Here is a 21,389-nt window from a genome sequence, read left to right on the forward strand (position 1 = left end):
TCAATGGCCAAAGACCTAGGAAACATGTTAGTGCTGACCAATTAAGAAAACGATTGGTTCAATTAAGAATATAATTGGTTCAATTAGGTAATTGAGAACTCAGATGGAATGAAAACCAGAAGACCTTGCGGCTCTCCAGGGCCAGGACTGGCCACCCCTGCTCTCTAATATACTTTAAATACTACATTACAGTCTGTATTTTAAAGTATTTCGGGAGCTTCCTTTAGTCTGAGTTGTTCTTTGGTTGTCCACAGATGTAAGTTTAAACTAACTGCAGCAAGACTCTGCTTGATAGACATTCCTCCCACTTACACAGGGCGTGTTCTTGGTTTCCTACTAGCTGTGGGATGTAAAGAAAGAGAGAGACAGGCATTCTTCAAACCACCTCTCCCATACTGCAGTGTCCCATTCATACTATTACATCAGCAGCCTGCCACATAACACATGCCACACTACTTCCAAGACAAAGCTTACCAAAAAACTCAAACACTTCAGCAATATATTTCAGTATTTTTTAACAGATATGACGCTGCATGAGAAAATAACTTGTTGGGCCAACTAGCCTCAGGATTTCCAATGACTCACATTCATGTCTATTTTCCCTGAGGCGTTTGTAAAGATGAGCGTATTTTCAGTATGAAAAAACACAATTTAACTGTAGAATCGTGATCTTAAGCAAGAGTTATGGTGTGTGCTGCTTTTAGAAACAACTGAGAACCGCTTTAAACTAAATCAGCTACACTTGGATACCATTAGCCCCAATTTACTGCACTTGAACTGCAATTCAAATACAGACGGTTTTAACTAAAACACAACGGCTCTGCTGTAGATAAAGTTAATCCAGAGCTGGCTTAGTAAGAATCCAAACCTGGGATTTATCAGCGAGCAACGAGTCAACGAGTCAGTAATGGGGCTGCTGTGAAGCAACTAAACTGGAAGAGAAGGATGAAGAAAAGCAGCAGGCAGGCTGGCAGCACTTTACTGTTAGGGATCGACAGGCACCTATTTTAAAACCTCATCGTCATCATCTCACACGTACGGTGTTTTGAGTAATGCAGAAGACCGAAAAAAAAAAAAAATGAAGAACTGGAGTGCCCTCTGGTGGTTGTTTTATGAGTTGAGGGGAAAAAAAGGACCTCTGACAATATTGGGATTGAAAAATGTGGCAATTTGGAAAGGTGAAAAATGCTCAAAAAAATTACAAAGTAGCCTGTCATCAAATGAGGACAATGGCACTTAATGTGTTAATAACAAACATCTTAAAACTTGTTAAAAGGGTATTGTTTGGAAGATCTCAGTATTTGCACACCCCTACTGTATACCCCTATTGCTGGGGATTGGCAGAAGAACCTAAGAACCGTTTTCCCTTTGATTATATAAATGAATTGTATAGTTTTAACAGAGAGAGGACTCCTTTCATTTCAGTACGCAATGCAATGGTACACAGTTTAATTGAATCGGAACATAGACGTATACACGGTATAGAGATATTATATTGAAGGCTGATGGAGTTAAATAATACAGCTTTTTTTTTTACCCTTCCAAAAATAAAAAAATTCAAATGGTTCCCCAAAGCACAGAAAATGACAGAAGAGAACAGAAGAGGCCCCCATGATTTCAACAGTGTTTGAAGGTTTGATTTGATGTTACTGCTCATGTTCCTTCAGTTCCCAACGGAGTCGCATACCTGGGTGGGGTGAATAAAGAAAACTGTTACCAGTGTAGTATACAGGATTTAAAAAAAAAAAAAAAAAAAAAAAAAACACACACCACAATGTTTTCTTGGTTCATAATAGCTTTTAGGCTCCATACCTGTGACAGTTGCTTGATAACTGAACCAACCTTCTACGCTGATGTGCCCTAAAGAGGAAACACAGGCTCGGTATCAGAACTTGAGGGGCTCCGACAATACAGATAATCTTAACAGCCTACAGTGCAAAGTAATATTGCAAGGGAAAGCGTTTCCTTTCCTCGCCCCCTGAATGACTCTGATTGTTATCTGATCATTTGAACCTGCCTTGTGATTGCACTGGATGGGAAGTCAAATACAATATTACACGGATTGTGAAACTGTGTGCTTGCTGTATGCTTGTATGTGACGGTCGCCCCTGGGACACCCTGGTGAACAAGACGCCTGCAGCTCATGTGGCTTCTACATTAAATAATCCAAAATAAATAAAAACAGCTGCTTTCATTACAAGGTCTTCAGAGTAAACTACTCCACGCCATTGTTTTTTACCTTCTTTCTTTGATGGCAGGTTTTCTACTTAGCACCGACATACGTGGCATTTTTCCCAGTCTTCTTCAGTGTTTCCAGAAGCAGGTCCACGCTGTGCTCCGACTCAATAAAAACCTTCTTGTTGGGCAGGTCAATGTCAAACTGGACACCTGCAGAGAGATACAGTGTTAGAATATGACTCTTCAAGAAGAACGCTGCTTCTTATTAAGGTGCGAACATAATTACTGTCCATCTGCTGCAAACCACAGGGGGAAGAATACACATCCTGTAACACATGTTTTGGTATTGCATTTTATTCCATACGGGTGTGCAAGAAAATAATTATATAAGACCAAGGCAGCCAAGATCGGCAACTGCAGGGATGGAAATAAGACCCCCATTGCACAGCAGTTTGATCCATTCCTGGTTTTACTCTGACACACCTCCGCTTGTTACCTATACACTGGGGCTGATCAAGCTCGTATCAAAACCTGGAATCGGTGAAACTGCTCTGCAATAGGAGTCTTACTTCCATCCCTGAACTCTACGAGAACGGGACTCAAATCACGCTTGCATGACTCACCCTGCACCCCAAGTAGTGACAGGTCAGGCATTGGGAACCCCCTGTAACACTCTGATTAATAAACTCAGCTTTTAGCATACTCAGAATACACCAGGGCTCATTACACGGTAATCTAGATTCTTAGCAGTCACATGATTTGAATTATCAGCTCCCTCTTGCTATCTCCTCCCTAGCTCCGAGCAGCCTAGTCTTGTGACAGTCAGCTATATCCTTATTGGCAAGGGCGGAACAGCCCCAGTTCAGTGACTGGAAGGTCAAAAACCTTTGATTTTACAGTACTGGGGAATTGTCATGCCGATGAAAACTAGGCAGAGGGGTAGCTCACCACCACCCTGCCCTCCCCCCCCCCCCCCCCCCCCCCCCCAAAAGAGAAGAGTTTCAAAGGTTATGTGGTTCAAGAATGTGCAGCTTTAGAACAGTTTTTCACTTTAGAACAGTGTAAGAAAATACAAGCAAACGTTTGAACACTTTCAATTTTGTTTAAAGTACTGTAAACAAGTCAAAACACAGGGTACTGCTATTTAAAGGTGAACTGTAACTGTTTGTACACTTATTTAAACATTGACCCTCGAGTAGTTAAAATGCATGCAGATTCTCAAGAACAATCCGTTCCATTGCTGTAGGTGTCCATCGATAATATATATATATATGTTAATCTAAAATAATTCTGATAATAATGCATCATGCTGTGCAGAACTCACCCCCGAGCTTATTAAGGACGCGGGTTACAGCACCGGAGCAGCCTTCACAGGTCATATCAACAGAGAACTCGTGTTTCTGTCAAAAAAAACAAAAAAAAACATGCAGTACATTTGGTAAAAATGTGAAATGAGACAACAGTAATGCACTAAAGCTGACTATTCTCGACTGGGCGCCTCATTAATTTACTTGCATTGAAAAAATAGTCATTTCCGCTTCCGTGGCTAACCGCAGTTAACCGGCTAGTCCAGGCATATTACCGTTTATGAAATTAATAGCAATAAATAGTGTTCCCACATTAAAAAGAATATAAACTACAATTGTTCCGGGATCCAAAGGAGTGCAGTTTCGTTTTATTGTACCGATTTTTGCACACTGGAACACGTCATATATAGACGTGGAATATGAGAGCCCACAAGCGCGTTATTATATAACATATTTACTGTAACCTGTAAAATTGTTATGAAAATCTCATAATTTGTTTATTTATTATACTTACGGTCATGTTTTAAAATGTAGTGTCAAATGCCCAGTTCACTCTGCGTGACGAGTTGTCTTCTCCCAGTAAAAAAAAAGTATTTCTGCAGCAAATCCACAGATTATATTTAAGGGACAATCTATCAATTCCAGAATAATTTCTACACGAAATGTGCTCAGTTCTACAGAGTTTATTATTTAAATATATACACAGTGGCCAGATTGTTTCTAAACGCTATAATAACTGATCAAGCGAACTATCTCTCCAAAACCAAACGCAATTCCTCTGACAAATAATAAGTAAACATATATATATTTTTTTTTGTGTGTGTGTGGGTCCCGTACCCTCTCGCGTTACTCTGACTCGCCTCCAGATAATGGTTGCACTGCGCTTTTTCGCCACTGGGTGTCGCTGGTAATCGAATGGTTGAATTTCACTTCGTGGTTCTGTCCAAGTCCCCTTTACCTCCGCCAGGGGCACTGTGATGCAAACAAACGGGTTATCCTGGAAACACATCCTGGTCAGTTGAACCACAACCTTGGAGGTGGAGATCATGTGATCTATAGGAAGCGCAGCTGTCTAATTCTGCTCCAGCTCATCTTCAGAATCCGTTGACACCACAGATCCGCCGTGGACATTTCACAGCAATGATATGGTGTGACGAACGGTGTCAGTAAGAAGAAATAGGTAATTGTCTCTTTTTTTAAGTGGTCAAGGCAACGCTGTAAATTACACACGTTTTTACATATGCGATCTGGCTACAAAGCATCGGAGGAAGCACACAAGCAGAATGCCGGTGGATCGGGTTGGCACTGTGACTGTATAACTGGTATGATAATGTATGCTGTATATCACTGAGCTACACACAGTGCAGCGGTAATCCTGTGTGAGTGGTTACACATGCATGTGCGTGTCGGTATGTTGTGGTTTGGGTGTTTGGTGCACAGATACATTACTAGACAGTTTATATTATCGGTGTGTTGGAAGACATTGCGACTTGAACGAGAGCGATTTATTTCCGCAATCACAGACACCTTTCATTTTCAGACATGCATTAGTACCGCCAGCATGAGCACACGGTGCATTGTGGGGAAATGCGTTTCTATTGTCCCAATAAATGCTGGAGTTCAAAAAAAGAAAAGAAAAAGTATTTAACCTACCTGTGTTGAATTTATAAAAATAAATAAATAAATAAATAAAACCAAAAAGCTACTACTACGATCATGTATACAACTTGGTATTCAACTTAAGCCGATATACTAGAAAGATTAATTTACAGTAAATTCATGCAGTCCTGTGATATTTAAAAACCCATCATCATTTGATGAATATTTATAGATACTTTGCTTGTGTTACAGGTGTAATTATCAGTTTATTCATCAACATGCCGAACCGCAATCAGTCTACTGCAGCGCCTTGTTCCTTGTCCTTTTGACAATTTCCAGAAGCACCAAAGCAATCAATGTGTGAGCCTGTGTGGTGCCAGTGAGAGGCTGGACAATGCAGATAACCAGATCTTTAACCCAAGCACAGCTATGAGATGCATACTTTAGTCATTTAAATAGTATATGTACGTATTTGAATGCACTGCTTGTTTGCTGAAGAAAAAAAGTTTGTACTTTTCTTAAACTGATCATTTAAGTAATATACTGTGCGGTACAAATACTCAAGCTGCAAATGAGTGGAATATGGCTATGTGGCAAGTTTGTGGGCAGAAATATGTTTTAGAATCACGTGATTCCCGGGATGTCACCTGATCCCGTTGAATAAAATTCAAACAACAGTACCAATATTTTATACACAAAAGTCGCTTTAATGATGTTTATTCCTTTTTAATAGTGCAATTATTACATGATTTCTTACATTTATTGTAAAATATAGGATTTACAGTACATGGATTGCAGTGTCGTTTCTGATTCATTTCTGAGCTGTTGTGTTTATCCAAAAGAAGGAGGAATTACTCTAGCAAAGCTTTAAACTCTAATTGTAAATCATGCAAGTTTACACACCTGGTGCTCTATGGCTTTGCATTTGGTTTACAGCTTAAACAGCACAACCCGGTGTATTACATACTGTTTTCATTTCAATTCAGTTTCAGTTTCAATGTGTTTTATTTATACAGCGCATTTCATACCACAGTATCTCAAAGCAAATAATAATAATAATAATAATAATAATAATAATTATTATTATTATTATTATTATTATTATTATTATTATTATTATTATTATTTGTCGACTCATATAACCTAATTTACATGTGAAGTTTCGTTCCTCTTATTTGCGTATGAATCTTGAAGTGTGTTCAAGGCATAGGTAACAAAGCCCGCACCCTCACCAGTCGCAAACAGCTATTTTAGAAACGTCACAGACAGTTTCAGTGTTACACAATTTGAAGTGCCAATTGCATTTTCAACACTGCAGATGTGTAGTCGAGGTGCGGTGATATTTATAATTGAGTGGCATGGTAACACGCTGTTTTCAGCTTCTGAGATAAAAGGTAAAAGGAATTTTCTTTAAAAAGTAGGCTTCTTCGAATACAACCACAAACGTAGGATAATAATAATTTAAAAAAAAATGATTTAACGGCAGTTTTAAATTACAATCTTATATTTATTAACATCGATTGCTCATATCCACATGTCTGTGTAGAGCTGCTGAGCTAAATTCCTGTTCGTTCAGAGCAACCCTAATACGCTATAAAGGAAATCACAGAAAACCCAATGATAACCCTTTTCAGTCCAGTTAGTCGTCACTACCCCCCGATTTTCTAAGGGTGGTTTTTGTTTTGTATGCAGTAACATTCACCTTACAGTAAAAAACATTGAGAATTGCCTTTAGTATTTGTATGCTTGTTTAAATTTAAATGTATTTATACAACAACAACAACAACATAATAATAATAATAATAATAATAATAATAATAATAATACCAGTAGCTACTGTATCAAATTAAATAGTACACAATCATACACTACAAAGCGCTGTGTTCAAGCCAGTCTTTATGAGTGTACTGCATGGCTCTTAATACTGTAGGCTGTGAGTCAGTGTTCAACCCTTGAAGGAAACTCTGATAAGCACACTGGCAGAGCTCTTATGATCTGTACATTTTGCTTATTACAGCAAGATAAAGTAACAGGGATCATTTCAGCTATGTCCGGCTTGCACTCTAATCGTTTTGCAATCTGTTATGCACAATTACCTCTGGATAAAGAAACAGAAAGGGAGCTTTTCTGTTTTGCACAATGCAAAAGTGCAAAGGAAGGTTCATTTAGAGGTGTAGATAACATGGGTCACCAGGTTGAGTCCTATTGCCGTAGCTCTCTGTATTTAATCACATCTGTGATGTAAGATATGAGCCTTGCTTAGTTACACGAGAACTGTTGATCAGTATAGAGAACATACTGTACCATCCGGCTACTGCACAATAATGAACAAATGAAAAGAAAACACATACGGAATCATGGGTGCGTGTGTTGCAATAGCTACAGCTTAAGGGCTGCTTCATGCTTCTGTCGCAGGTGAATGTGATATGTCAGGTGCAGACAGCTGTAAAAGCTGTGCAGCTTCACTTTGACCAGGCAGCAAAGGTGGACGTTTTTCACCATCATCCGACCTCATGCGATTACAGGTCACAGACGCATGAGAAAAGGCTGTACGACTTTCCAAAAAAGACACATTATTATTGTTATTATTATTTATTTCTCAGCAGACGCCCTTACCCAGGACGACTTACATATCAAGAATTACAATTAAGAGCAAGATATAAAATACATTGACTTCAGTCCTAACCATGACCCTTCTATAAGAGATCACTGTATTATAAAACTGATCACTGTTCTATACACTGTACGTGTGCTTCTTTGAATAGGATTTTACGTAAGCAAACAGCACCGCTCTGTCTGCATTTTCTGCACATCCCTGTTACATTTCTGTAGGCACAAGGTTGTGACCACTCTGAAAATCTTAACGTCAGTAGATTCAGCAGATCTTGCAGTGCTGGGGGCTGTAACCTGGAACACTCCATCATGAATTATGAGGTGGAAATGTCTGCTTGACATAATATAGATTGTTGAAGGAGGACAGGGAGTTCAATGGATTCTATTGTTTGGTCCTTATTGAATCAAGAACATGACAATTTCTTCTACACACTGTTAAATGTTTGGTGCTCTGCATATCATACCTAATAATGGCAATGTTTTCAACCTGTTACAGACTCATTTACTCTATGTGGGAGCTTGTATAGGACTGCAGAAGACACTTAGCGAGAGGAGCCTTCTAGGCTAAGTAAGCCTTCAGACAATATTACCGGTAATCTCTTTTTATTGCACCTAGCAGTTGAGTCTGGCCATTAAAAATGTCATAACTTTTGCTTTATTATAATTAAATCATTTTGGTTTCAGCATGTACACCCTATGGTGCACTGCCATTCATGGAACTAAATGTATAGCAATCATTGTGTAGTCTGTACGTTCACAAAGGGTAAGTGTGTTTCTCTTTCTTTCTTTCTTTCTTTCTTTCTTTCTTTCTTTCAGTCACAATGTCTAATAGCAGCCGAGTGAACAGCCCTACGGAGGAGACCTCTCTCACCCCGGACCAGTCTCCAGGCCCAGATGCACCCCAGGATGAGTATACGAGGCTGGGAGAGAAGACGGGAACAACGTAAGGAGGCTGCTGGAGCATGGGAGAGAAAGGGTTTTGATTTAGGCTGGTTCACCGTCTCCACATGCTGCAGCTCTGATTAACTGGCAGCCTCTTTCCCGTTTCACCCATAGATCTGCTTGTTTTTCTGCTTCTTTTTTACACAGTTCACATTTGTGCATAAAATATAGCTGGTGGTTTTGCGGTGTAGAGATCGATACGCCCAAATCAACAAACGTCAGTATTGTTTTCATTTATGCATTTAGCTTCTGACCTTAACTGTGTAAAGTCAGGAGTACTGTGTACCCAAACCAGGAGCGAACATAGAACAAACAAACAAGCATTAAAGTAAACAACCATTACCGCTTCTAGTACAGAAATAGGAACATGCATTGCTAATGCACTAACCAAGTGTGCCGTCTGAGCTCAGAGGGTGTGTTTCCACAGTGTCTATCCGCGGCACTGTGTTTTACATGTTTTAGAATAAGAAGGACACAAGTGAGATGCAGATCTCTGGATTATTATTCATTGACTTTAACTGGATTGAATGTCAGGTTAGAGCTTCATTCATTCTTGCACGGCTGGTTTCATAGACCCTGATCAGAACTAATCTTGGATTATTTTACTGAAACTAACATTAGGATTAGATTAGTGCTAATATAGGTCTGTGAAATTTCTAATGCACGCACACTTTGATTAAGAAAGGGTTACTGGTGATTTCAACCTTCCTAGTCCAATAGAGGGTTGGCAGTATTTTATCAGGTAGATTGAGACATTGAAGCCATACCAGAGTTAAGATTGGGAACAACGAGGCAGGATGCAGACGGAAAAGAAAAGCAAAATCAATGGTCATTCAAGGATCTTGGTGGTGAAATATTGTTCAGAAAGGTTCCTTGCGATAAACATTGTTGCAATCCTGTTTCTCAGATTAGCATTATGCAGGCAGCTGGTGTTTATGGGGCTTGTCCTGCTGTTTGTCATTGTTATTTAATTATAGCTTCACGTACTTGATTACATGACGAGACCTGCAGAAAAATAAAGCAAAGCGTCCACGAGTTTACAGTACACACTTGAGGGACAGAACTGAATTATCATTGCAGGGCTGTGTGGTTGCTTGTGTGGCAGGCTGGAAGTCTGCACAGGTAGATAGTGTGGGTGTGTTTTTATTTTGTTTGGCAGGGATGGGGTTAATTCCATCCCTGCAGTATACACCTGTGGAAGAGGCTGGGTCTTGACTGAATGATTGACCATCAATCAAGTCTCACCCACATGGTATAAAAGCAGGAGAAATCCTTGGTTAGCTGGAGGGGTGTGTGCTCACAGCTAAAGCACTGGAATAACGGTTGCATGTTTCTTTTTGTTTGTTTAACCCGTTTTGTTTTTGTTAATAAATTCACGCTCTTGCGCTTATACTGCACAGCTCCTGTTTCTGCTTCCAGAGGGTAACCATCCTGCACCGTGACACTACCCTTTCACAGCATGCAGTCATGATGTGCCGAATTGCATTGGTTATTAAATTGTGTCTGGATAGTTTATCTGGATCTTGAACACTCCTATATGCCTGACTGCTGTCTCCAGGATAACTGGCTTGAAAAGCCGATCCAGTATTTGACTACTGCAGTAGCATACTAAAGCTAGAATCAGATATATATATATATATCTTCTATTGTGTAATGCAAAAAATGCAACCTGGTGCATTTTTTCTTGAGTTCTTGCTTGTGGTTAGTTGGGTAATGCTGGCAATATTCTCAAATCTTTAGCGTTTGTGTCAAGACTTTTTTCCACTTATTATTCATGTAGGTTGTAGGGCTCCTGACACCTGGGTAGCTGAGCTATTAAAAGCTGCACTGTATCTTTAAATGCACTCCCTGAATTAGATGTTTTGCATGAAGTTATTCCAGCTGGTGTTCTGTATACAGCTTGCTGATACTTGATTATGTCACCTAGAAATAGGGATGTTGGATTCAGTTCAATTCCCTAAACGTTTTAACTTCAGGATTGAACATGTTTCAACATTTAAAATTGTGTGGATGTTTGTAACCAGTCAAAAAAGGCACCATGAGAAGATTGCTGTTACTTTTTTATGATACACCAGAACACTGGTGTAGAGGAGACTATATGTGTGCTATATGGACAAGATTTTAAATAAACCTCCCACTGTATAAACAATACGTGCGTATGTTTGACAGTGCTTAAACATTGAGGCAAACATTCTAAATGTTAAACACTTGAACAACGTTTAAACATTTAAACTTTGAACCAGGGGTGTCCAATCACGGTCCTGGAGGGCTATTCCACTCCAGGTTTAACAGGTGAAATGAGATAATAAACTACTTCAGGGTCTGGATGGAGGTTTAATTAAATCATTTAGAACAGGGATGGAACAAAAACCAGGAGTGGAAGAGCCAGCATTGGCTACCCCTGCTTTAAACCATTACCTAGAAATACTGCATCTTGATAACCACATGACCAAATTTGATTAAAATGCATCTCGTGGACATTCATTACAAGAAGCTATCTCTGCTGCCTAATGCATTGGTAAGAATAACGTAAGCAGAGGAAATGCAATAGGTCAGGGAGGGTTGCTGTTGCTTTTACATTGTCAGTGCTGATCACCTGGTTTTCATTTCAGTTTCATTCAAACCCTGATCCACTTGCTGAAGGGCAACATTGGCACAGGTCTGCTGGGACTTCCTCTGGCTGTGAAGAATGCAGGGCTTGTGGTAAGAGATCTGTGGCAGAGGCGCTGTGTTTCACTGCTCTCCAAACCTTCTAGAGATCCCGTTTCAAAACCCCATGGCAGCAAAGGATTGGGGCCCCTTTTCACTGCCATCTCCCTTCATTGTGGACGTGACTGGGGGGCTGATGCAGCCATATACAAAAAACAATGACCTGTCCATTTGGAATAAGAAGTCCATACGATTGTTCTGTTTTTATTCAGTACGCCCGAACTACCTCTGATCTTTAACATGCTTGCATTTGAAGGTGGATTTCTTATTTGTGCACTTGTGCATCCTGTAGTCCCATGAATATTTGGCAACAAAAAGTACTTATTTGCAAAGGGTTCCTCAGAGCGTAGACTTTAGACCTCTGTGAGTCCACCAGAACATTCAAAGGAAGAGAGGCAGTATGCCCTGGTTAGACCAGGGTGATTCCTCACACGGGCTGTGCAATTCCTTATACAAATCAACACCGCAGCTTAATAAGAAAACCCTTTAAAAGCACTGCTTTGTTGCAATTGTAATTTTATTTATTTATTTATTTTTTTCATAGTTGGGACCTATAAGCCTGTTCCTAATGGGCGGCATTGCAGTTCACTGTATGGACATACTGGTGAAATGTTCTCATTATCTCAGTGACAGGTGAGTGCTTGTGTTTCTGCTGCTGCCCACAGGCACAGATGCTGCACATGTCCTTCTGTTTCTGTTCTTGTATTGGCTGCTGTTCTTCATTTACAGTGTTTTTTCTGCACTGTACAGTCCCGTGCTGGCTGGCTGAGTTGAGCCACATCACACGAGTTCAAACGACTTAGTCTGCACTTTCAGTTTCACAGAGGAGGTTTATATCCCCCAGCGTCTCCAGTTGTGCAACAGTTTTACATCTCTTACACAATGCAAATCTATTGATCCTACACATTTATATTCTATTTCCAAATGCAAAACTCCAGCATTTGATCTCAGCTTCCAAGTATGGTTCTTTGTTGTTGCAGAATGTTGTCCAGGATACTATTCATAATATTTTTTAATGTTTTTAGTTTTCTTTATCTTAACAGTGTGATGCCACTTCTATATGGTAATCTGTGATGTAGGTATATAGTATAGTGTCCATGTGCATAACAATCTAGTTGGGAGGTTGTAAGGATTTCCACTATTTTTTTTTTATTTTTTTTTTGGGAGACAGTGTTTATTGCTTCCACTAGGTGTCACCCTTTCATCATCAAAAAAACATATATATAGTACAGCTTTTCAAGTAATGCATGGAACTTTCCACCAGACATTCCAGAGCATATTATGAACTATCCAGTCAACTGTTTATTGTCTGTCTATCTATCTATCTATCTATCTATCTATCTATCTATCTATCTATCTATCTATCTAATATTTTTTATTTATTTTTTGTAAAAATAAAAAGGTAATTTCCCTTATTCCCCCCCCCTTTCTTCATCATCGTCTTCTTCCTTTTCATATTCTTCTTCTTCATTTCTCTTCTTCGTTCTTTATTAGGATGAGAAAGCCTTTCCTGGACTATGGTAATTGTATGCAGTATGGCTTGGAGGTGGGGCCAGTACCTTTGCTGCAGAGACATGCAATCTGGGGAAGGTGAGATAAGGGATGGAAGGGGGTGGGAGTGCCTGAATATGTATGCAGGAGTTGCTATGGCAGAACATGAACAGCTATTCAAAACAACAGAAACAAGCAATCACTTACCTTTACTTCAGACATCAAAAGCAGCTGTTAAGAACCTGTTTGGGCGAAAGGCTGTTACTAAGAATTTTGTGTGAAAAGAAACTTAAAAAAAAAAAAAAAACTGAGTACATGAGATGAATCTGTATGCGGAGGACGTTGTAATCTTTATAACTCACATAGCGCTGTGCAAGACATTCATGCTTTGGCTTGCTTTCTTTCTCCTGTAAAGACTTCAAGCTTTAAAAATGTTTCTGTGCAGCGCCCAGTCGTACTCCATATAAAACAAACGCACCAGCAAACACCACAGCAAGCACTTCTGAATGACGGAGTGATGTATTGTTCATCTTCTACCCTCTTTCTGTCTCCAGGCGAGTGGTTAATGCCTTTTTGATGGTCACTCAGTTGGGCTTTTGCTGTGTGTATTTTGTCTTTCTCTCTGACAATATCAAACAGGTAAGATTTATTTTTCCTCCTCTATACACACTTTTTTTTTATTATTTTATTTTTTAAATGGACTTCCTTAGTTTTAAAACACATGGGGCTAGATTCTTAAAGTAGCTCACGTCTTTCAGAAAGGAGTATGGCTCTGATTACATTACCAAACCAGAAATAAACCACGGAATAAGCATTTAATAAAGGTCTTATTCAATTTTAATTGGTGGTTTTTCCTTTAAGAAAGTACAGTATATCCACACATTCTGTGTTCTTCAATGTAAATCTCAGCAATTACTTTTTCTCTCTATTATATTCACACCTGTCTCTGCGTGGCAGGGGAGTATAAACTGCACATCCATAAAATATTTTCTCTGCTTCACTTTCTTGAGAAAACTTTGACAGTCCTTAACCTCTAAATATTCAGATGATCTTCACAATGATGGGAGTGAAGTGAAAAGCCTATATATCGCCTTTGTTTTCTTTCAGTATGAAAGCATTTCTGAAAGCTATCAGTAAGACAGACCTGTAGCGTGAGCTTGCACAGTTTGCTGTTTCATACCTTGGCCTCTGCTGCTGTGTTTTTGATGAACACAGTCCTCCCAGACAGTTTGGGTATAGTTCCTGTGGTCAGCAATTCTCTCGGCCTGCCTCGCTCCCATCATATTGTAAAAAAAGGACTCTGTATTTATTTATAATCTGTACAGGGGCCTGACCCTAAATATGTCTTCTACTAACCTTATTATTTCAGTTATTTGAAAGGCAACCAGTATGTATTTGTTTATTAAATACTAGTTGGTTTATAACAGTGATGAGGTCATTAGCTGATACCTGTGTCTTAATTATTGTAATTGTTTTGTTATTTGAAAGTGAAATTGAAAAATGCACTGCAAACCTTGTTAGCTGATGGCTCTATCTATATTTCTTTTAAGGTCATAGAATCGGCAAATGGAACGACCACTGACTGTCATTTAAACCAGACGGTTATAATGACCAGCACCTTTGACTCCCGGCTCTACATGCTGTGTTTTTTGCCGTTTATTATTCTGCTGGTGTTCATCCGAAACCTCAAGTACCTGGCCCCTTTCTCGATGCTTGCAAACCTTGCCATGATTATCAGTCTGGGCATGATTTTTAACTACATCGTATGGGTGGGTATCCATGAACATGTTGCCTATGCATTTTGTCCCTATGAAATGTAATTTTATACTTTAGTCATATGTATTAATTCCACCACAATTCTGCTGTAACCAGGATCTCTTATAATGCATCTAATTATACACTGCAAAGGAAAGCATATGCATGAAGTAGGAAACCCCGGCTTTCCCTGTTAATTCAGAACAATTTCTTGTAAGTTGCCATTTGACGTTATCAGTAGTACAGTCAGATGCATTTACGGTAAACGTATGCATTAGAACTGTCTTTAGCTTATGACTGGTTTGTGCAAGAACCAATGTTTCCATGTGATGTGATGACTTGCTACAGCCGCTGAGCTCTGATTCTGCATTGCAGTGATTCACTTTCACTTGCGTAGTACAAACCAAGTGGTGCCACTTCTCTCATGGTGTAGCTATTAAAGACCTGTAACCTCTTCCCAATTGCAACTTCAGTGTCATTTAATATGTCCTTGGTATGCGCTTTTTAACTGTCCATGAAGCGGACATAGCTACAGTTGCTTTTAATAATCAATATTCAAGTGTGCACCACCGCTAAAGTCTTGAAAACGTGACCACAGTGGGTGTACATTGTTCAACACACTGGTTCATGAAGGCCATCCAATCCACAAACCACAAACCTCTTCAGTTAAAACAGTGGTACTTTTGTAACAAAGACTGGCTGCGGCTTTAAAATTGCATGGCTTTCATACCTTCCCCAGTTAAATACATGAAACTCGGCAGCTTCACTGGTGACCTGGGTGTGTTAGTTACTGTTTTGTTTTGTTTTTTCTTACTGATTTGCTCTATTTCTGCATGGACGGCTGTGGCGAGGGATGTATGTCACTGATGTACTGTACTTGTTCTTTTTCTTATCAACCTTTGTCCCTTTCAGAATATCCCATTTCCTGTTGCATTGCCGTATTTGGGCGAATTGAAGAACTACCCTCTCTTCTTTGGTACGGCCATATTTTCATTTGAAGGCATTGGAGTGGTAAGTCATTTATGGTTTCGTAATTAAAAAAAAAAAACAAATTGCAATCACAGAGTGGTCATGAAGGATGCTTGAGACTTAAAAGCTATTCCATAAAGATAAAAAAAGGAGTTTATTTACAACCTATTTGCTTATCGCATCAAAACGAAAGTATTTCCCAGTATTCATCCTGCCGGTTACTGTCCTTTGATTTTCAGGTGCTCCCTCTTGAAAATCAGATGAAGACGTCTCGATCGTTCCACAAGGTTCTGTACTTGGGCATGGCGATTGTAACCTGCCTGTATATCAGCTTGGGAACCCTGGGATACCTCTGCTTTGGAGACAGCATCGGAGCGAGCATCACGTTAAACCTGCCAAACTGCTGGTCAGTGTTATCTCTAGTCTCTTTCTCTCATACGAAAGACCACTTTCTTTCCATTTTAAATTTTAAAAGCTTGTTTTTATATGCCGTCTCTTTCACAAGGCACAGCGTGTTGGTGCGGTTGTGAAATATCATCTCAAGTCTTAGCACCTCTATGGCCACAGTAGAGCTCAGAGGATGGTGTGGGACCTCCAAGTATATTTGGTACACCAGAGCGTAAGCATTATTCTGGTGTAACCGTGTGTCCTCTGTGACAAAAAGAATACATTAGTTAAGTTAACTCCATACCACGTGACAAAGGACATAGGGACACTGAAACATACAGACAATACAAAAGCAGTAAAATAGTTGATGTGATCAGTGTTGAGAAGAGCCATTAGATTTTAAAGGACATCTCCGGGATTTTTTTACATGAAAACAGAAATCCAGTCAGAGTCGCTGTACCTACTGCTGTGAGAATTCATCTCGGGCAATATTAACACTCTCCAATCTTTACGGAAAGACTCATTAAGGATTCAATTTAATCCAAGCCTGCTGTTGGCTTTCGATTTTAATTGCGCACCAGGACGATGGCATATTAAAATACTTTTTTTTCTTTTTTCTTAATTTCTTCAAACTGCTCACCTCTGATGTGTAAACATCGCAATTTCATATTAAATAAATTGTCTTTGGCTTCAAAGGGTCCTCTCTCCAGCCTTGAAGGGGACAGGCTGCTGTCTTCTCTTTTTCTAATTAAATATATGTAATTGGAGAAGCACAGGTAGATGAAAGATTTGGGTTTCTACCCAGGAGCCTGGTTGTGTCTTTATTGAATGTTAGCACAGTTGAAACTTATCATTCATGCAGTTACAGCGTATTTGAATACAGCGAGCTCATTGATTTGACATGCCGCACTTGTAGTAGCAGGCAGGTTATTGCACTGGTGGTGATGCATGTACAGGTAGAGAACCAGTCATCACGTTGTTGTAAAGGTTATTCAGTATACTGTGAACATACTCCTATGGATCAGCGGTTAAGCAAAAGAAGATAATGGAAAGCATCAGTTAGTTGTTTTACAGCAGGGAACCTCAAGAACCATGTAGGCGGAGACACAGAAGAGACAGTCGGCATGGAAATAAAACAGATATAGAAATATTTACCTTGCCTGTTACTTGTGGCATTGCCTTTCATTACAGTTAATAAAGCAGGTTGTTAAAAAATACTAAGTCTGTTTGTAAATGTGTCTGTTTCTAGGCTGTATCAGGCTGTAAAAATCCTCTACTGCTTTGGGATTTTCATCACCTATGCCCTGCAGTTCTACGTGCCTGCTGAAATCTTGATCCCACGAGTAGTTGCCCGGTTGGAGGAACGATGGGCGTGGGCAGTTGACCTTGCCGTCCGTGCAGCGCTGGTCACCTTGACCTGTAAGTAATGTATGAAAATCAACAATAAACAACAAGAATCTATGTAGTGTACACCAATATGTTCATCTAAAGCAAAAAATGCTGCCAGTACTACCTAACTCCATCTCCATGAACAAGCTTCAGTAATGTTGACAATTGCTGAAACCGCTGAACTCACTGCAGCTCATTTCAATCATGACATAGATAAGGTCATTGGCTGGCGCAGCCCAGAGCCCAAGATCTAAGAAGGAACTACAAACGCATAGAATACGATATTAAACAGGTAAGAAGTGAAATAGTAGGGAAATGTAAATGTTGTAAGGTATGCCTCTAACATCAGATTGAAGACAGAGCAGAGTTTATTGTAATAAAATGACCTGGCGTGTCCACTCAAAGCCTGACATCGAGGATAAGCACAGTGAGATGAAATGGCAGGAGTCATTGCTGTTGCATCCACAGCTCTGACTGATGTTAGATGCGAGACGCATTGCTTATTGAGTGGAAATGTCTCTCAGATCAAATGATGTTTAATGTACACAGCGAGCTGAAGAATCCTTTATTTTAAGCCTTTTAAGCGTCTCTTATTTAGATCAGGTGCATTAGATAGTAACAGGTCTGTGTAGAGAGGTATCATTTCATTTTCAAGGGGGTCCTGGCAAGAGAAGGCAGCAAGAAATAACATCATAAAATCAGTGTCAAAAAGAGGCAGATCATTCATACAGGACAAAAAACACTTAAAGCAATCATAAAAACAGTACTACAAAATAAAAGCATTAACAATGTACCTGATTCTGGTCATAGTCAGTATTTACAGGATTTGCAGCCCTGTTCAGATTTAAAATCCAAGTGATTGTGGTTACAACACCAAGGTCTTCCTCTTGGTTGGTCTGTTCCAGCTCTGTACCGCTGTTGCAGAGGGAGGGTGTAAGAGTTCCTGGAACAGCATGCTCATCAGGAATGATTTCCACAACAGGGTGATAATACAGTGCTAACAGGGTGCGAGATTGCAGAGCGTCACACCTCCAGAGCTACAGCGTATCGTCCTGTCTTCATTGCAAAGTAACTGGCATGTCCTGCGTTCCATGTTATTTAAGAAATAACACGCACAAGGCTGTGTTTTGTGCTGGGGTAACGCCTGCCCCCAGGTATGTTCTGAGGGGTGAGTGTTATACTGCAGTTACAGGGTGTTATTGTGGTTATAACAATGCTCCAGGTTTATTTTTCAAAAGAAAGTAGAAATAACTGTGATTGATGGACTTTAAATGATGTTTTACTCCGCGTATCCGTTCGCTGTTGCTTTGTCTTGGGCATTGGAGGGTTTTTAAAATGTATTTTTGCAGATAGTTATTTTGCTGCATACTTTATTACAGGTTTGGATTCATCACTTTCTGTAAATGTGTTGAACACACTGGTATTGAATGACAGCCCTACTGTTTCCATGAGTACAAGGTGGAATCAACAATGTCCATTTGGAAAATAAGAAAACGTTATTTTGAATTTTTTTTCCACAAATAGGATGATTAGCTAGCACCCAGCAAAGGTTGTAGAAGATTTTTTTTCTTTTAAATAGCTTTTTTTCCCCCCACAGATAATGAAAGCTGATAATTATCAGTTTTCTAATCAGTTGCTTTCATGCACATTTACCCTGACCCATTTTTCTAATAGAAAACAAAATCCTTTAGTGTTGTTATGCGTATTGCTAATACATTCTAGTAAGACTTATTGCAGTATAATGACATTTCTGATTAACCTTGAAAAAGAAAAAGTGTGCTATGAGAACACTTGGATTCAAGAAATTGCTAAAGCAATTTGCTGATCCAGCGAAGAATGGACAGCATGTTTTACTTCTGCCATGGACAATAATAATGGTAACTCATTGAAAACGACAATCTGTAACGTACAGCCTAGGTTATTTGAGTAAAAGCCCTGTTTGCAAAGCATTTACCCCACTCTGCCTTTTCTTTCTAAAAGAAAGGAATAGCAAGAACCAACTAATGTGTATGTAGGAGTTCCTATAATGAATGTGCTGAGCTATTGATTTGTAGCTGATTTTCATCTTTGGAAAAGTACCAGTAATCTTTCTGTCAGTATCTGTCATGTATCTGTCAGGTAAAAAAGCATATGCCAATTCCTCAAGCCCAGAATGGTTAAATATCATTAAAGAGTCTAGTTGACAAGTATTATTGAGAAGACTATTTTTGTGTGTAGCAGATGTGTGTAGCCTGCTTTTGTAGTTAGATCTGTATAGCTTTGCTTGGGATAAGTGCATGTTACATACATGGTGCCTAAAGAAAACATGAATAGCTGTCAAATGGGAGGCTATTAACCCAGTCCAGGAAAATACGAAGAGGACATGGTCAAGTGAACTCTATAGACCATGGCATTTCATTACCCCCCACCCCCCCGTAAAGTACAGAAGTGATTTGACTTCTTCCATTGTGTGGTAATGTTGTAGATGGACCCTTTGCCTGTACATTACTTTTTAAGCACTCTGATTCCCATCTGGTTCACTGTGCGTGCGTCTGAGTGCATGTGCTGACACCTTCCCTTGAGAACACTGGGATGCTGTTTGGCAATAATAAGAAATAATTTATATCTCTTTGAGAGCGTGGAAGATTACTGAGGGATGTTCAATATTTGCAGAGCATTTTTAATATGTGGCAGGTATACAGGAGCTGCTAATTGAACTAATGCCCCTGACAGATCACACAGGGAAGCTTATGCAAAATAAATATTCCCTGCTGTGTAATCTGCTACAACAGTCCTTTTTATTCATTGAGCCCCAGAGGACAGAGAAAATAACTAAAATGACCGATTCCAAATATTCCATTTTAATATTGTCATTATTATTCAAATGATTTGAATACCTGGGCGATGCTTTCTTTCTCCATTCCTGATGCAGTCATTGTTTTACATTTGGACTGGTTTCTGAGCCTGTTTTGAGCTAAATCTTATTTTAAGACTTTCAAAGGCGTAGATATCTGCATACTGCTTCCCTTAACATGACTGAAGACAATTCATCCATAACTTCCGAATGCTCAATCAGAACTCTAGTATTTGGGCCAGTGCCGCCATCAGTTTCTTAAAGTTTTACCTCAAAAACAATTTAGATCTGCCACCGTTGAGATCCTCTTCAGATACCCTAAATATTCTGTAGAGGAAGATGCTTGCTATAAGAAGCGAACAGGATTGAATATTAAGCCACTTTGATATGGAAAACCAGCATAGATTATTTATGGAAATGCAAATAGCTGTTTCAGAAAGATGTTTTCTATTGGTGATCTCTGGAACCCATGTGAGGGCAATTAGGTGCCAAGTTGAAGTTTGCTTTAAAAAAAAAAAAAAAAATTCAAAACGGGTCAGCGAGATGGCTAAAGCACTCCTGGGCCTATATTTATCATCCGTGTGTAAATAAATTTCTTGATTTGTTGGAAGTTTAGAATCGTTGCATGCATAATTCAGTTCAGATTTCTCAATCTTGTGTAAGGCTCTCGTACGCACATTTCTATGTGATGGGTGTTAATAAATCTCAGTATCACGAAATTGCTCAAACGTGGACATTTGCAATTAAAACTGACCTTGTATGGAGATTTCTGTTTGTTATAAAATGCCGTCACCCTATGAAGAGAATGGTCTAATCTTGTTTTCACCTGTGTCCTCAATGAATACATTTGGGAGTGGCAGAGTAGAAGTAGTCTTTGGCAGTGCTTGGAGCTTGCACAGGTAGTACTTGCTAAATGAGCAGCAGGATTACAGCAGTAGCATGAGGGATTAAAGCCAGGCAAAACATCAGTGAGTCCACATTCAAGAGAATCGTGCTGCCCTCCTCCACCTCGGCTCTCCTTGACAAATCTCCCAAGGAAAAAAAAAAGTATTAGGGACTTTGACTGCAGTCATTCATCAAATGGGTTGGAATGAAATGGAAAGTGGACCATCGGTATGGAATCAGTTGCCAAGCCTTGTTGTTGATGCTGAACTATTGGGAGCCTTTAACGCACAACTTTACAAAGTTCAGAGACAAACCAGCTATTAGGAACCAGA

General features: G+C 39.5%; 2 protein-coding genes across 6 annotated transcripts in view; one reads left to right on the top strand and one right to left on the bottom strand.

The window, feature by feature from the left end:
- Positions 1 to 1,427: 1,427 nt before the first annotated feature.
- Positions 1,428 to 4,333, bottom strand: LOC117413060 (copper transport protein ATOX1-like). 2 transcript variants are annotated; one of them, XR_004546003.3, is made up of 5 exons: positions 4,000 to 4,333; positions 3,503 to 3,578; positions 2,240 to 2,388; positions 1,813 to 1,860; positions 1,428 to 1,687 (listed from the first exon to the last, which is right to left on the bottom strand). XR_004546003.3 is itself a non-coding variant. In XM_034021795.3 (4 exons), the coding sequence occupies exons 1-3, from the start codon at positions 4,003 to 4,005 to the stop codon at positions 2,264 to 2,266; spliced, it is 207 nt and encodes a 68-aa protein (XP_033877686.3). In that variant the 5' UTR covers positions 4,006 to 4,332; the 3' UTR covers positions 1,428 to 1,687; positions 2,240 to 2,263. The 2 variants fall into 2 exon arrangements, 1 of the variants encoding a protein (XP_033877686.3); XM_034021795.3 differs by lacking the exon at positions 1,813 to 1,860 and having other exon boundaries at positions 4,000 to 4,332.
- A 127-nt stretch (positions 4,334 to 4,460) lies between these two features.
- Positions 4,461 to 21,389, top strand: part of LOC117964554 (proton-coupled amino acid transporter 1-like) — a 29,303-nt gene continuing 12,374 nt past the window's right edge. Inside the window, exons 1-11 of one of the 4 annotated variants that reach the window (XM_058997078.1) lie at positions 4,461 to 4,665; positions 8,194 to 8,265; positions 8,514 to 8,640; positions 11,252 to 11,342; positions 11,893 to 11,981; positions 12,843 to 12,938; positions 13,394 to 13,478; positions 14,390 to 14,608; positions 15,507 to 15,605; positions 15,803 to 15,969; positions 17,200 to 17,369. In XM_058997078.1, coding sequence (XP_058853061.1) covers positions 8,519 to 8,640; positions 11,252 to 11,342; positions 11,893 to 11,981; positions 12,843 to 12,938; positions 13,394 to 13,478; positions 14,390 to 14,608; positions 15,507 to 15,605; positions 15,803 to 15,969; positions 17,200 to 17,369 — 1,138 coding nt within the window. In that variant the 5' untranslated portion in view covers positions 4,461 to 4,665; positions 8,194 to 8,265; positions 8,514 to 8,518. Of the gene's footprint in view, positions 4,666 to 4,690; positions 4,808 to 8,193; positions 8,290 to 8,513; positions 8,641 to 11,251; positions 11,343 to 11,892; positions 11,982 to 12,842; positions 12,939 to 13,393; positions 13,479 to 14,389; positions 14,609 to 15,506; positions 15,606 to 15,802; positions 15,970 to 17,199; positions 17,370 to 21,389 lie in introns of those variants that run through there. The other 3 variants (XM_058997076.1, XM_058997077.1, XM_058997079.1) reach the window with 3 other exon arrangements.

This window comes from Acipenser ruthenus, chromosome 23 (assembly GCF_902713425.1).
Source record: "Acipenser ruthenus chromosome 23, fAciRut3.2 maternal haplotype, whole genome shotgun sequence".
NCBI classification, from domain to species: Eukaryota; Metazoa; Chordata; class Actinopteri; order Acipenseriformes; family Acipenseridae; genus Acipenser; species Acipenser ruthenus.

Coding starts and splice junctions, on each gene's coding strand:
- LOC117413060 (XM_034021795.3), bottom strand. Junction 2,389..3,502: donor CGTCCTTAATAAGCTCGGGG/GTGAGTTCTGCA, acceptor ATCTCTCTGCAG/GTGTCCAGTTTGACATTGAC.